The sequence below is a fragment of the Coffea eugenioides genome, chromosome 6 (assembly GCF_003713205.1).
Source record: "Coffea eugenioides isolate CCC68of chromosome 6, Ceug_1.0, whole genome shotgun sequence".
NCBI lineage: Eukaryota > Viridiplantae > Streptophyta > Magnoliopsida > Gentianales > Rubiaceae > Coffea > Coffea eugenioides.
Window position 1 is genome coordinate 24,617,874 of NC_040040.1, and position 16,782 is coordinate 24,634,655.

The following is a 16,782-nucleotide window of genomic DNA, read 5'->3' on the forward strand; positions in this document are numbered from 1 at the left end:
GCATTTCAATCTTTGCAATTTAATAATTTTTTAAAAATGGGATTTACATGTTTAGTTCTAGAAAGGCCCCTGATTTGGATTTCGGGTTGTACTTTACTCGATTTCCGGATAAGTTAGTAATTTCACATTTTATTGCACTGTATTTCAAATCAATTACAATATATTTAAACTTTTGTTATACCATTTTCCAACCCAGTTACATCAAAGAGCAAACCGGTGGAAAACAAAACTTGTAAAGCCCCTGATCCCATTAATATTACACATGCAGATAATATTATAATAAAAGAAAAATTGTCAAATTGGTCCCTTCCATTTTTGATAATTTTTTTAGCCCATCACAATTAGAATTAGCTAAAATAGTCCCTTAAACATATATTAAAAAAATGCATTCTTTTGGTCACAGAGCTGATTTTTTATTAGTTTTTTGGCCAAAAAGTCACACCTCTTAGGTGCCCACAATTTTGATGGCAAAATGGGAACACAATTTATTTTCTTCCAAAAAAAAAAAAAACAAAGCACAAGACAATCATATGACCACCTCTTGAATAGAGAATCCTAATTTTTATCCACCAACCTCATAATCAAACATGAAAGAGTAACTTGCAAGTGACCTTTATGCTTTCTTGTTCGACTATGGGTTTGGTGGATAAGAATTAGGATTTCTAGAGAAGTGATCGTGCGATTGTCATCAATTTTTTTTTTCTTTTTTTAAAGTGAAATGAATGTTCCCATTTTGCCACTGAAATTGTGGGAACCTAAGACACAGTGTGCTTTTGGAAATGAAAACTAATCAAAAATGAGTTCTGAGATTAAATGGGCACATTTTTATTTAATATATCTAAGAGACTATTTTGATTGATTTTGAACGTGAGTGGCTGAAACAGTGTTTATTAAAAATATGAGGGACTATTTTGACAAACTTCCGTATAATAAAGATTGACCACTTTTTCTAGGAGTTTGGACATTATCCATTTGGAAGTATAACTATTTTGATTCTTTATTGTTATAGTTTTACTCAATTTACACTGTTTAGCTCGTTTCCATAAGGAATATTCTTTCTGGGATCTGCAAGGAAAATCAAGGGAACTAATGGAGGACTTGCACGTGTGAACCACCATGCACGTTGCACAACAAACTTTGCTCTTTTATTATTGGGCAAAAAAAATGGTGACCACCAAACTATTTATGGCATCTACTTCTGGCTAACAAACTATTTTTCGTCTCAATTTAATCACTTAACTAATTAATCAATATACCCTTGGTTATTTCATCGGATTTTGCTCTTAGTTTACAAATAAACCAAACACATGCAAATAAAGTGTAAATATTTAAGGATAATCATATCCACTAAGTTTCTCAATCCAAATCTAAAAAGTCCAACGGCCACTAAACTATTCCCCTCGTACTCTTTTGGCCATTCAAATATTTTTTGTTTCAATATAATCACTAAACTCTTAAATCAGTATGCTAACAGTCATTCCATCAAATATTTCTGTTAATGCTAAAGGAATAAGTTCTATGTGCATTTCACATACCCAAAACAGGACAATTTCGTAAGGTCAAATTTTTAGATTTTTTCCCATCTAGAGTTTTAGATTTTTAATTAACAAAAAAAAAATTAGAATGTTTAATAGTTGAAAGTAGTAGATTTAATGATAAAATTTGAATGAAAGATCGCTAATATAAAATTTAATGATAAATTTAATATAGTAGATTTAATATAGTAAATTTAATATAGCAGATCACTAATTTAGTAGATTTAATGATAAAATTTTATAGTTGAAAGGTCGCTAATATACTATTTTGGTGAGTTAAGTGACCAATTTGAACGAAAGATCACTAAGAATATATTATTTGTATAGTTCAACAGCTATTTAAGATTTTTGTCACATATATTTGGATGAACTCGCCTATAGTTTTAGTGTGTGCAGAGCACATGCAACTCATTCCATTAGGTTTAACACCGAAATTGGACAAAAGGCCACTAATATACATATTTGTGAGTTGAGTGGTCATTTTGAATCAAAAAATAAATGAGTGGTTAAAAGTATACTATTAGAGCAGTTTAGTGGTAGTTGAAATTTTTTATCTTCAAGTCGAGAAACTCAGTAGACATATGAACCCTTAGATTTTGACACGTGATTTGCACATGTTAGGTTTATTTTGTAGATTAAGAGCAAAATATAATGAAATGGCTACAATGTACTGATTACTTAGTTGAGTAGCTAAATTGAGACAAAAAATAGTTTGATGGTCAAAAGTAGATGCAGAAAATAGTTTAATGGCCATCGAGATTTTTGGTCCTTTATTATTTGCCTTTTAGCATATCTTCTGTAAATATTTTTCAAATTATATAGTTAGGAAAACAGAATGATAACTGGATACAAAAAGGAGATTGCATACTCTTTAGAATATAATAACCAACCGCAAATTAATTGGTAAAATGCCTCACTTTTTTTTTATATACGATACGCTTTATGTTGTAATAGAAAGTTCAGGGTTTGACTTATTAAGAAGGAAGAATAGTTTAAATAATAGAGTAAATTTTATATATACACTAATAAAATATATATCATCACCATTCAATCTATAACATATTTATAAAAATTGAATTTCAAATTCAAATTATTCATAATTGCCACTCATCTAATACTGACAGTGTATAGAATATCAGTATATGAAAGATTAATTCTAAATACTAAGGTTTAATTCCATTTTCACCCTCTAATTATTTCTCAAATCTCTTTTTGGTCCCTAAATTATTAACTAGGACATTTTGTCTTTAAACCTAAGCAAAATCATTAACAAATCTCGAAAACTAATAGGGTAGTAGTCAAGTGAGCAGCATGTTTGCATGTTGTGAGGGTATAAAAAAATCAAATTAAACAAGCCAAAAAAGAATTCTAGAATTAGAGGGAAAAAATAAATTTGCAAACCAAAGTAGGAGTCTGAGCATAGCCAAGAACTGAAGTGTCTCAATTTAGAACTTAGGGGCCCAAAAAAATTTATAGCTTAGGGATCAAAGTAGAAATCATGGTATGGATTAGGGATTAAAGAATTAAGGAACAAGTAGGAATCAAAATACAGTTGAAGAGTGCAATATGAAATCAACCAAAAAAAAAAAAAAACTCTTAAGAGCATAACAAGGTTGATTTTGTAATTAAAATCCAACTTGTACCTTGGAGATTAATGTTTATTTAGTATGAACCCATTCAATGAAGGTCGTAAGTATAAACTTTAAAAAACTCGAAGGTTGCTACTTGGAAGGTAGTAAAAGATTGTATCATGTTACTACCTTTATAGTCTGAGAAGGCAATATACTCGGCACCACATTGTTCTCTTTCTCTCTCTTGCTTCATCGTTCTTCTCTCAAGTTTTCTTGCCTGCTGCTTTGCATCTCGAGGAGCATAGAAGCTTTGTTCTTTGCTAGGTACTTATGATGCACCTGTTTCTCAATTCCTGTAGTCCACTTTATCATTACTTGATTTTATCCTAAAAATGTTGTGGGCTATCAGTTTCAAAGGTTTGTTTTTCATAGTTTTGGGAGAATCCTGTGCTGTTTGCTTACATGTTACTATCCTCCAAATATTCAATCTCGGTTTGGTAGAGTAAGCTGCTAATACGTGAGATTTCTCTTTTGCTTAGATCTGCAATAAAAATTCCAGGTTACATCCATTTGGTAATGTCATACTAATGCAAATTTTGTTATTCTTTCCTTTGGGGAAAGAGCGGGAATTGTTCCCTGAAATGAGAACATTTCCTTGCAGAAATACTCTTTAAGATTCCACACCTAAGACTCTCCCAAAAGTATTCCCAAAGTAACACTTGGTGTCTTGCAGCAGGAAATTAGTATCTCCACAAGGAGCAACTAGAAAAAAAAACTTTTGTGCCCAATAATTCATATTGCTTTAGAAATTGTATATGCTTCTGAAGAAAGTTCTTAAGGTAATCTTGTGCATGACATTTCCTGTTTGACAGTCTTAAAATTAAAAATTCAAGTTTTATACATATTCTTACCTTAAAATAAGCAAATAAACGTAGGTTTTAGTCCACCAAAAAAAAAAAAAAAAAAAAATTGTGCCGGGCTTTGTGGATCAAGGGAGTACTTCACCATAAAAGCAATTATGAGTCCTGTAAAAAGCTCATCTTTTGTTCAGCTCTTCATTAGTTTGGCACTAAAAAGTTGTTGAGGAATGAACGTCAACAGGATTGTGCGATACAACCAACAATAGTGGGAGGGAAGAACATGGATACAGAGGGAAAGACGGAGAGTGAGAAGATGAATAAGGCAATCGCGACGGCATATGATGTCCATTCCAAAATACTGGAGGAAATAGCTGGGGATCACTTTCACATCGGCTTCTATGACTCTAGCACCATTATCCCAGGTACTGATGTCCATTCTGCTCAGACTCGTACAATTGAGGCGGCCCTTCGTTTTGCCTCTGTATCAGGTAACCCCACCCCTCCCTCCTCTGCTAAAGTATATGCATTGACAGCTGAAATTACGAAATGTAACTGTACTTTGCACAGCTAAGCTTTTCACTGGGTTGGAGATGCCCATTAAGTTTCGATTCTTGACTTCGTTTTGTCATTTCCCATGACAATCAACTTGTTTTAGGCCGAAGATGTAGGGAGTCAGACCGGTAGGCAAGGCGATGAAGCTTTGGATAGAATCTTTCATTCATGAAGTCAACATATTCAAAGTCCTAAAGAATTAAGACTGAGGGTAATCCGACGCTTTTAATAAAGAAACTTTTGGGCAATAGAAGAAATTTAGGGGCAGAGGTTTTGATCTCAAAGCACTTTTAGCCAAGTTCAAAATAGTGATTTTGAAATAACTTTTGTGTCTTGAAAAAAAATAAAATTTGACCACCTTATCATGAATTTTGAACCAAATAAAGTGATAAATATATTTCAAATAAAAAAGACACTTGTATAATTATGCACTCGCGCAATATAATTAGAAACTTAATAAGTACTTTTTTCAAAAAATCTACCATGTGAAATATTTTTTAGTAAGCTTCCGTAATCCCAAATAGGAACCTTACATTGCAGAATTATCTAAGATGAAATATTATTCCTCGGCCAATAGCATTAGTCATGAATCTTATTTGAAACAAGAAAATCCTATACCATGTGATAAACGGCTTATATGATAAACGCAAACTAAATTATGGTTCACCTTCTTTATTTTAGAAATTCTCATATTTATATCCGTCACTTATATATATCGTGATTTTCAATAGCTTTTTGTAAGTAAACTCTTTAAAATATTATTCCTTCACCAATTCCATTAGTCATGTATCTTATTTTTCGTATCACAAAATATTTGTTACCTTTGAAAAATCAACACATAATTACACTGGTATCACTCAAAATTGGGTTAATTACAATTACCTTCAATGAGATTTGTCCTAATTAAAAAATATATATCTTGTGATTTTATCATATCACAGCCGAGTCCCGTGATAGCAAAACATTTGTCAAATACGCGGCCTCCTCACATAAGAGTTGTTAGAATTGCTTCTCAAAATCAGATATTTCCAAAAGATCCTAAGTACTCATTTGCAATTCAAGCCAATTACAAAATTTTGCCGTTGAAGTTTGTTCAGTTTTCTAAACTAACGTTATGGTATGTGCAAAGCACAATCCAACATTTTGAATACATGTAATTTTGTCAAGTAGCCCTCTTCCCCACCCCACCTAACCCCTGACCGGCCCCGCCGCAAAAAAATGAAAAAAATTAGTTAGTTGCTGTTAACTTGAAGTTATGTCCACAATTATTAAATCTAATGAAGCCATCCAGCTTGGGGTAAGGGCTAAGTCAGTGGGATCGTGGTTGAACTAGTAAGTCACTTATTGAATTGATGGAATTCTATAAAGTAATAAAATAGTATAATGAAGTTATTGGAAATTAAAAATATGAAAAAGTAAAAAGATAAAAGCTATTATCTTTACAATAATAAAGGTTGTGTAGATAGTTAATTTGGTGTTAATTTTATGCATTTTCAAATTTACCCTTATATCTATTATTCATTAACCCTTATTTCTATTATCAACTGACACATAAATCTTATTCAACCAAAGTTACCTGTCTCCAATTTTCACGTTCTCTCTAATCAACAGTTTTTATTACTTCCCAAACCATCTTCTAAAGATATCCATTCTTCTCTAGTCAATCAACCATTTCTTCCAAATCTTAATGCCGCTTCATATGGTACATTGCTGTATAATACACTTTTGATTATATATTACATAAAATAGTTATATTTACTTGAGCTATTTATGTGATTCTTTCAATTAAATTTTTTTTTGATAAATTGAACACACATCGAATGTGTCTCGATAGCTACTATGGATAACTCTAACTTGTATTAGCTTGAATAGTTTAACTTTTAAATCACATTATACTTGTCCCAATAATGTCATATTTGTGCTTTTATATTATAATAGGTACAAACTATATATAGTGTAGTAGAAGCATGTTTGGCAGTTCTAATAAATCTATCGAAAATTTTGAAATAATGTGTAAATATATAGAAAAGGCCATAGCATTCTCGCTTGAAAGAAAATTTTTTGCTTATAATAGTATTTTGGGATTACCTCTCAAATACATTTTTTTTCATTTTTCCCCCCAAAAATGCCCAGATTTTTGGCCTTCCAATTTAACCGCAAGCTTTCACCGAGCTTAAACGAATGCCTGCCTTATCCAGCTAATCGGTTTAATTAGACCAGCCTAGTCCCATGGTTGGTAGTGGCTGTCAAACTACCAAAAATAAAATTTATAATGAGACCTACTTCCAAAACTGAATGAGTATAGTGGTGAGTAGGGTCGTCTCCTCAAGCAACTGATAAATTTATCACACACAGAGAATTTCGGGGATTTTAGGAAGGAAAATAAAAATAACAAATTAAAGATTTAAGGTACTGAATTTCTAATTCGCAAGAGTGCAGTAGTTAAAAAATATAATAAACAACTAATTGACATGACCTAGTCAAGAAAATAATTTCGGCATCGATTCACGCAATTGATCATAGATATCAAGAATAATTCACATGCTTGCAAATAAATTGGTTCTAGCAATTTAGCAATCGCCAAACTACCAATCTCTCCTTAATTTTACAGTAGTCCAGAGACGCTCTTAAACTACTCCCTTGTAAAATAGCTAACCCTAGAGACGTTCGAAAGATTTAATCTATTCACAGCCTTACGAATTAGAGAGACCCAATTCTAGTTAACAAATACACATGCGGGTTCATTTAAACTAGATTAACTATTCCTATGACCCAGATTAGACTGCTTACGAGGCAATGAAATTGTGCCGTTTACCACTAATTTAAGACAATCAAGTGATACGCACCCTTGTCCTAATTGGCAGTATACTATTCAGATAATTGAACAACTGGTCACATTGATCCAATAAATCCAAACAATAATAGGCTATTAAAACAAGGAATAATCAAATACTCACAAATGCAGAATTTAAAATAATTAAAAAATCTCACAATTGTCCGTGCACCGGGTGTTGTTTGTTCCTCAACTAGATAAAGGAACTAGCCTTGCCTCATAACGATGAAGCAATTGAAAACTTTCATGGAGTTTTGTTGATTGAAAAACAAAGAAGTTAAAAAGACGCGGCCGCTAGTTTTCTAACTTGCGTTCAGGAGGAAAAAAAACCAAATAAAGACTCCGGTTACCAGATAAGATACTAATCTATCGCTTGTCCTATTTATAGTGTCTCCGCCGCTGCCAAATTCGTTAATCGAGGTGCTTGTTCCTATAAGGATTCCCTTTCTTTATTTCTCTTCTTTAGTTGTTGCCAAAAGGGACTCTGAAGATATTTCCTAATTCCACGCAACTTCAAAATACGTCTCCCAAGAGTAGCGGCAGCATCCAGGAATAGGTCACAAGGTCCGTCTTTTTAACGTAATTCTACGGTCTTTGGCGTGGGCACGCTCTGAAATGACTAGTCTTCTAGAAATTTGTCTCTTTTTACCACTTTTGACACCAATCGCCTGCAATAGACGCATATACCAATTATGAGCAAAAACCTATTACTCTTGGACAATAAGTGGCCAAAATCAAGATCAAACATCAACAAGTAAAATGCACAATTATCTCACTATCACTGGATCACCTTGTTAATTGATTTATTTAGCAATGTTGATCAAGTTTAATAACTATGCTTTTTAAACAAAGTCAGTAAAATTGGCAAAATAGCTATTACCTTAGTCCATTCTCCCTTCTATTATTGCGGTTGACTATAATTAGAGTCGGTTTTAGCAAAACCAAAGCCACATGATTTCACTAGCAATATCCGTCGGTCATTGATGTCTGGTTGCATGGACCACCATTTAATTGTCCTCGATATTAACAATTTTTCTTCATGTTTATTTACAGGTAAACAAAATTCTTTTTTAAATTAAAATATTTGAGTTTAAATCCCAAAAGAGAGTGATGCATCCAAATTAATCTATTGGTATATTACACATAAATTTTAACGCTTCTATGCCAAAAAGCGTTCTAATTGGAGACCGAAGTAGAAATTCAAGATAAATACTTATTTAGAGCTAAGAAAGAAAATAAAACTTTCAGTTCATGATAAAATGGACCATTTTCAATTAAAGCACCAAATTCGACACCCAAAAGGATATGCAGATGTAGATGAGGATAGTAAACTTGGGAAGGATCTGAGCAATAGCTGTTGTAGGCCTATAGGCATAAGAAAAAGAAAAAAAAAAACAGAGAGCAATTTTTTTTTTTTGGTCTTTCCTTTTCTTTCTCATTTTTAAGTAGTTTTAATTATACTTTAGGGCAAAATACACTTTACCTCCCTCTGATTTAACAAGTTTTCACATAATCCTCCTAAAGTTTCAAAAGTTATATATAACCCCTCATAGTTTGAATTAAAGTATCAAAATGACGGAAATGATAATTTATAACAGAATCCATAAAAAATGTTGAAATTACTCTTTTTTAAAAATTAAAATAGTTGAAGTAACTAAAATATATAAATATAATATGCATAACACTCTAACCCTACATGATTTTATGTTTTATTATAAAACCCCCTTATGGTTTAGTACTTTACCGTATTATCCCCTTATAGTTTTCAAAATATATGCATAATCTCCCGTAGTTAATAAATAATTTTCAAATTTACATAGTGGTTCTTTTAACATTTTAGTTGACTCCATTGTGGAATGTAAATTCTATCATCATTTTGACACTTTAATCAAAATTATGAGGGATTATGTATAACTTTTGAATCATAGGAGGTTTTGTAAAAAATGCTAAACCCCAGGGGGTAAAATGTATTTTGCCCTTTAACTTTCTTCACAAATATTTGGCTATTTAAAAAGGTTAGATCACAAATTGGTCAAATTACAAGATTAGTATTGTAAATTGTACAAGCCAGAAGCAATGTGAATATATATTAAGCATAGACTTTTTTTTTTTGAGCAATTATAGGCTATTTCTGCAGTTGATACTCTAGGTTTAGTTCATGAACACCTTGGAAAAAAAAAATGGTTTGATTCTTTTTCAACGCGTTTATTTTCTTTCCTAGTGAAACATGCTCCTTATAATTTCTAGTTTTTCTCCTCTCCAACTTGGCTATTTTTTTGTTTCATTCCTTTGTAGTGGTTAACTAACCGCCATTGTTAATCATGGGATAATATGTAGAGGATCCATCTAAGAAACCAAGAAACATACTTGATGTTGGATGCGGTATTGGTGGCAGCACCAGGTACCTAGCAAGTAAATATGATGCTCAAGCTAAAGGCATCACCCTAAGCCCTGTTGAGGCCGAAAGAGCTCGTGTTCTAACTGCTTCCCAAGGATTAGAAAGCCAGGTTTGTATGAATATATGCATTACAATTTCCAATCTAGTCTACTTCCTACTAGAATATGATTTTCTTATTGTTTCTCACTTTGCATTCTTACTTTTGTTTTGAACGATTAGCGTGCTAAAATTATTGAATTGCCAAACCACCCTAGCCGCTTACACTTTTATGTAAGTACATATTCTGATTTTTCCAATTATTAAGGAATAATGACAGAATATATGAATACCACCACTATGATTTTGGAAAAATTGGTGAGTGTATATATTTATGAAAAGGACGCACTTTTTAGATTTTGACTATGTATAAAAGATACTTGTATTCACTTTTGTATATCATGCGGACTTGTTTGTGCACATTTACCAGTAAATTTTGTGAAAAAGTTGCTACAATCATTTTTCTTAAATTCCCCAATATTTTCTTTAATAGAAAGCAAGACTTGTATCTTCATGGAATTTATGCCAAGTCTTAAATTTAGATCAAGTTGTACTTCAATTAAATTTAGTAAAATAACTGGGAACTAGGTTCCTTTACACATGATTACCATTGGTTTCCCTTCCAAATTCCAAGTAACTGCCACCATGACACTAGCTAGAAAGAAAAATTAAGAAGAAAATTTTTAATCGTGATCAAGATATATCAGTAGTGTTTCTTTCTTTCCCTAACAACTGCTGAAACATACGTATCAGGTCTCTTTTGAGGTGGCAGATGCCTTGAATCAGCAATTTGAAGATGGTGCATTCGATTTAATTTGGTGTATTGAATGTGCAGATCACATAAACGACAAAACCAAGGTTTTCTTTTTCTTTTTTTTTTTCCTTCTCGCAGCTTCGTTAATTTACAATTACTATTCCTCTTTATTTTGGTTCTTTTCATTCTTTTCCAAATATATATATATATCTTCTTGTTGAATGTACGTATCACATAAAGGTCAGTAACATTAAATTCTGCTGATGCTATTTCCTGTTGATGTAGTTTGTTCATGAGATGAGTCGGTTGGCTGCCCCTGGTGCTACTATTATTTTACTCACTTGGTGCCACAGGGATCTTTCACCCCTTGAACAGGATTTGCATCCAGATGAGAAAAAGTTACTGAACCAAACGGAGAGTGGAAACCGTGTTAAGTGGATTTCTGCTGCCGATTATATAAATTTATTCAAGTCATGCTCTCTTCAGGTATTAATGGCAGTTGACTTTTGCTGCTCATTTATTCGATCACTATCATTATCTTTCTTCATTTCCGCCTTTTCTTGATTTTTTAAGTCTCCTGTTGTTAATTAGGATATCAACTATGCAGACTGGTCTCCACACGTTGCTCCACATTATGCAGAAATGAGGAAGTCAACGTTGTCATGGAAGGGAATCATGTCGTATATTAGACATGTTGGTAAGCAATGTCTATTTCACTCGCATATATAGCCGATTCAGTACCATTATCTATCTTGTAATCAATGCATACCATATTTCTTAACCATTTCTTCATCTTTTCTCAATTTCAATTAATAGGATGGAGGCAATTGAGCATCAGGGCGCTGATGATGCCGTCATTGTTCGACAGATTCAAAAATGGTCAGCTTAAGTATTGCATTCTTACGTGCCAGAAGCCTAGGTAATTCTAGGGATGTTTAATGTCCTTGTATAAATATCACTCCACAGTCGATAATTTGCACTTATGCTTTTCTTCCTCGAAAGCTAATTTGTCTTGGAATTGGATTCTGATTTGTGCTTATTTGAACAGTTTTCAACAATGTTTTGAAACTCGGATCATTAATTGAACCGGCGAAGTGATCAAGTCAATATTCAATCATTTGGATCGGTTCAATCCTAATTCGATGATTTTATACACACACTTATGCGAAAAATAAGTGTGACAGCCCCACCTCACCCTAAGGCGAACCAAAGGGTTCGGCGGGCCGCCTGCCCAACTCTCGTCGGGACTCAGTCGTTCCTCAAGCAAAATCGAAATAAAACCACACGAATAACTATAGCAACAATCCAAAACTTAAAGCAACTTATGTACATCCATCTCAAAAGAAGTACAACCACCACTATACAAAGGTTCTCAATTCCTCATACATCCAGCCCGGGCCAAGCACTAGGGCGAGAACCATTATAAAAGAAATTTCAAAGAACTAGACCAAGCTAGTCTATACAGAGCTCTCGTCCTTGCTCGCCTTCCCCTGTTAAGGAAAACAAAACTAAAGGCATGAGCTAAAAGCTCAGTGAGGTTCCGAACACATAAGCAACAATAAAGCCAATGTATTAACCATAGATAACCAATAATTCAAGAAACAAGTACAATGGAAAGCGATAAACATTCATTAAAAGGATATGGGCTCACAGGGAGCCATATATTCGTTCGTTCGTTCATTCTCCTGTCATTCCTCTTATTCCTCCGGTCAATTAAATAAAATGCAATTTTGGTAAATAAAACCCTCGTTCGTTCTTTCGTTTCGTTCACCCCCTCCTGAAAATTGGCCAGGCTCCACCAGACTACAAGGTAATACTCGAGCATACCAAATTCACCCAGGGTCACCATATCGCTCGACCGAGTCCGCTTCTGACTCGAGTCGATCAGTAACGAAGGGCAGGGCCCAATTTAGCCAAAAAGCTTACATCATGCGCAACTAATGTAGCAATCATTAAATCATTGAAAATTTCACGTTTCATTTAGGTTGAGCACGGTAAAGTACACGCTCGCCTAGAAAACTCGTTTTGGAAATCCTTGAAAGCACTTAACACATTATCAAACAAGAACACAAGTCATGAAGTCAAGAAAAATATAGCAAACAAGAAACACTCACCTAATTATGCAAAATAACATGCAAAATATCCTTCCGGATATGACCCTCAGTCACCTAGAAAACCTAAGATTAAACGAGAGAGAATATTACAGTTCATCGAGCAAACAAGTAAGTGAAATCAAAGAAAAACCGGCAAATGATAAGTAAAATGTATAAAGACGCCTTTATAGTGAAAATGGGATATTTGGATCGGAGGACGGAAATAACTAGGGTTTCATAAACCAAACGCAAAACTAACTCAAACGGGTTATAAAATGTCCGGCGGAAAACACTTGGACCAAAGACAACTCGGACTCCAACGAGATAGGCTAAAAATATTGTTTTCGGAATCGTTTAGATAGTTCAAAATCAACTCATACCCAAGCAGCTAGTATAGACTAAACGTCATGATAAAAATCATGTGAAAATGAGGACAATACTACCTTACGTTCATACTTAAAACCTCACTTAAAAGTGGTTCACTTATGGCCGAGAAAACCCTAAATCATACCTCTATATTTTGGGAAGGAGTAAGTAGCATTTGAAATTTTAAATTAAAGAGGTATCATGTTTTAAAATGGAAAACCGGTCATGGTATTGGCCAAACAAAAGTATACAAGTTCAAATAGAAACTTAGCCCTCGAGCGAAAATTTGGGCAGCACGCCCTTTGTATTTACCTATTTCCCAACCATTTATGACTTCATTATTTTCTCAATCAATTCCAAATTCATACACAATATAAACTCATTATAATAGCCGTTCCATAGGCTCCAGATCATACAAGTACAAAATCAAGCTAATGACATGTGCGGAAATGAAGTTTAGTTTGGAAAACAAAAGATAGTTTTAACGTTACTTAGCGGAACAGACGTAACAGGAGTTACACTTATCGGATTGAGGTGTAATTTATACCGTTTCGAAGCTAAGATAAAGGGCTACAATTTTTATGAAGACCACTCAGTCTAGTTCGTGGTGTAGCTAGGTCAAAATTCCAATGTACCAAACCAGAATCGCATAAACAGGTCAGCTAACCGCATTATGGTTAAATGATCATATCTTAGGCTACCGAAGTCCAATTGAGGTGTTTATAGGGCTGTTGGAAACCTAGGACCTAACACTACAACTTTCATGTTTTGATCAAGATCCAATTTGGTAAGGATCAGAGTGAAAAGGCACGGTCAGATTGGGTGAAATGTCCACCCTGTCCAGCCAACTATTCTTGTGGCAGTTTGCGGTATTTCTGACTTTTCTCAGGCTACACAGCTCGGATTGGGCTGAAATTTTAAGGCAACTATAAAACACCATTTCCTACAACTTTCATGTTTTGACCCAAAGCTAATTCGGCCTCTAACCTAGCCAAACAGAAACGGGTAGAACAGGGTCATATGGAAACCCTAATCTGGAATTTGAGTTTCAAACCAACAATTTTGCACAATCAATCATTTCCAACACATACCAACTCCATCTTACACTATAACAAACCATTAATCCATGATTAACCAACACTAATCATATGAAATCAGAAAAATCATGAACAAAAGAAAAATCCATCAATCTCAACCATAGGTCATGGAATCATCCATAAAATCACTTATTCAACCACTACAAATCATTAATTGAACATTATCAAGATTAAAGGAAAGGTTCCTTAGTCACTTACCTTGCAAACCCAAGAAAAGACCCAACTTAGCACCTTTGCTTCTCAAACCACTTCACCACACACTTTAATCCTACCAAGAGAAAGGTTTTTATGGAGCAAATCAAGGTTTTAACGGTTAGTTTGTGAGATTGAGCAAGAAATAGAAGGAAGAAATTGGAAGCTTTTCCTCTTTTTTTTTCTCCAAGAAGTTCGGCCAAGAGAGCATAAGAAATGGAAAAGTTTTGGTCAAAATTAGCTTTAAGAAGGAAACAAATATCTTGGTCGAAAGTCCACCCTCGAATAGAAACGCGACATGTGGCACCTTTTATGTTTAAGCTTATCTTCTTGTCTCTCCATACTAATTAATCTAGCAAACCTCTAATTATCTCCTAGCATCTTGTAAATTAATCCCATAACGCAAAACTTAAGCTAGTTGTCCGAATAATACGCACTTAACGCACTAGCGGTCCCACGTCAAACTACACTTCAAATTTAACGTACACTAACTTATATCAAGAAAATGATTTGAAAACTATATTCACTTATAAAAATGTATAGAAAATTAATATATTGAAGAAAAGTATAAATTTATAAACAAGGAAATAAAATAATGTTTAGAAAACATATAAATTTTTTTTTCGGCTTCTCACAATAAGATATCTCATGGACGAATTTAAGACATCATCTGAAACTTTCGGTGCTCTCAACATCCTTTCTCTCAACTTTCGGTGTAAAGCTGTGCAAAGTTGTGTAAAAAGACAATATAACTTTCGGTGCTCTTGAGGTTGATGGCAAGTCAAGCTGCCCTCCAGCCGGATCCGTTTCTTCTCCCACATTCCAAAAGAAATCTTTTTCTGAACTCTTTGGTAATGCAGCTTCTCAGCCCATTTTGAATATCAATGCAGTGTCTTCGACTCATTGGGGGGAACCTGCGATTCTTTTTTCTCAAACTGATCTGGCCACACTTGCTGCTCCATACAAATTTGCTTTGGTTGGTAAATTTTCTAAGGGTCGTCCTTCTATGGAGGATCTCAGGAAATTCTTCCTATCTCTTGATCTAAAAGAGGCTGCTAAGGTAGGTCTTTTAGACTCCAGACATGTAGTGATTAACTTGGGGAATGAGGTGGATTTCCATCGGATTTGGGCTAGAGGTATATGGTATGTTTATGGTGCTCCTATGCGTGTCTTTAAATGGTCTCCTGCTTTATATGTGGACAAGGTGCCTTCGGTGGTTCCAGTTTGGTTTAAGTTACCAAAATTGCCGCTGCATTACTTTAACAAAGAATGCTTGTTCCAGATTGCAGGCGTTTTGGGGAATCCTTTGTTTGTAGATTCTGCAACCATGGTGGTTTCCAGGCCAAGTGTTGCTAGGGTGTGTGTAGAAGTAGACTTGTTAAAACCTCTTACTCCTAGGGTGTGGATTGGTAATGGTGATCATGAGGGCTTTTGGCAAGCTTTAATTCCAGAAAATCCGCCTAAATATTGTTCCCATTGTTTTAAGCAGGGACATATCCAAGACGATTGTCATATGCTATATCCGATCTTAAAATTCAGAGACCGTTAGCTTCCAAAAAACAGGAAGGTCATACACGCTTTCAACCTATTTCTTCACCGGGCTTGGGCACAATAGGCAAACAGGATGATCGTTTTGGAAAAGAGGTGGATCCAATCATTGTAGCTAGCAAACAAAATGATCAAGCTGGGAAAGAGGTGGATCCAATCATTGTGCCTGCTACTACGGAGGAGGAGGTGGGTGTGGTTGATAATGAGGGACCTTCAAAAACTCCTAAAGTCACGACTCCTTTTGTTAAAGATGCAAATATTTGTACTGGGATTTTCACAGAACCTGCTACATGTTCACGTTCTGATACTCAGGTGGTGGTGTCTCAGCATGATCTTGATGGGCTGGAAGATACTATAACGGTGGCTCCCACTGTTGATCCCTCAAACAGGCAACTTGACAATTTGGAACTTATGGCTGGAAAGGAAAACCAGCAAGCCCGTTCTGCTTGTCAGCTGGAGTAGAATGCGCTTGTCATTGATATATCTCATTGTGGTGTGCAGGAGGATTTGTAGGCAAAACAATCATCTGCGGTTGCGGATATCTTTAATCTTGACCCGATCATTCAACAAGTCAGTGAAAAGCTCCAGCATGAGGAAGGTTTACAGGTGGTTACGCATGGCAAACCGAAAGGTATCAGGGCTAAATTTTCATCTGATCGTTCGCTGCGATCAAAAGCCAAGGTTTCCTCAAACTCTTCCTCTTCCTTGTCTCAATGATTAAGTTTTTGTTTTGGAATATTAAGGGTATATCTCGCACCCCAAATATTCGAAGATTGAGGTATTTGGTAAAACAATATTCCATTCAACTAGTAGCTATTTGTGAACCGAAAACTCAAGTTGCAGAGATCCATTCGATCAGGATGAGACTTAATATGGATCACGCTGTATTTAGTAGTACGGGTGATATTTGGATTTTTTATAAAGCCTCTATTTTTTGTCGTATAGTT

General features: G+C 34.5%; 1 protein-coding gene across 1 annotated transcript; it reads left to right on the top strand.

Annotated features, from left to right (window-relative positions):
* The first annotated feature begins 3,376 nt into the window (after window positions 1-3,376).
* Window positions 3,377-11,606, top strand: LOC113773188 (probable tocopherol O-methyltransferase, chloroplastic). The gene is made up of 7 exons (XM_027317763.1): window positions 3,377-3,430; window positions 4,208-4,454; window positions 9,689-9,858; window positions 10,539-10,643; window positions 10,825-11,025; window positions 11,131-11,236; window positions 11,356-11,606. The coding sequence occupies exons 2-7, from the start codon at window positions 4,247-4,249 to the stop codon at window positions 11,460-11,462; spliced, it is 897 nt and encodes a 298-aa protein (XP_027173564.1). The 5' UTR covers window positions 3,377-3,430; window positions 4,208-4,246; the 3' UTR covers window positions 11,463-11,606.
* The last annotated feature ends 5,176 nt before the right edge of the window (window positions 11,607-16,782 follow it).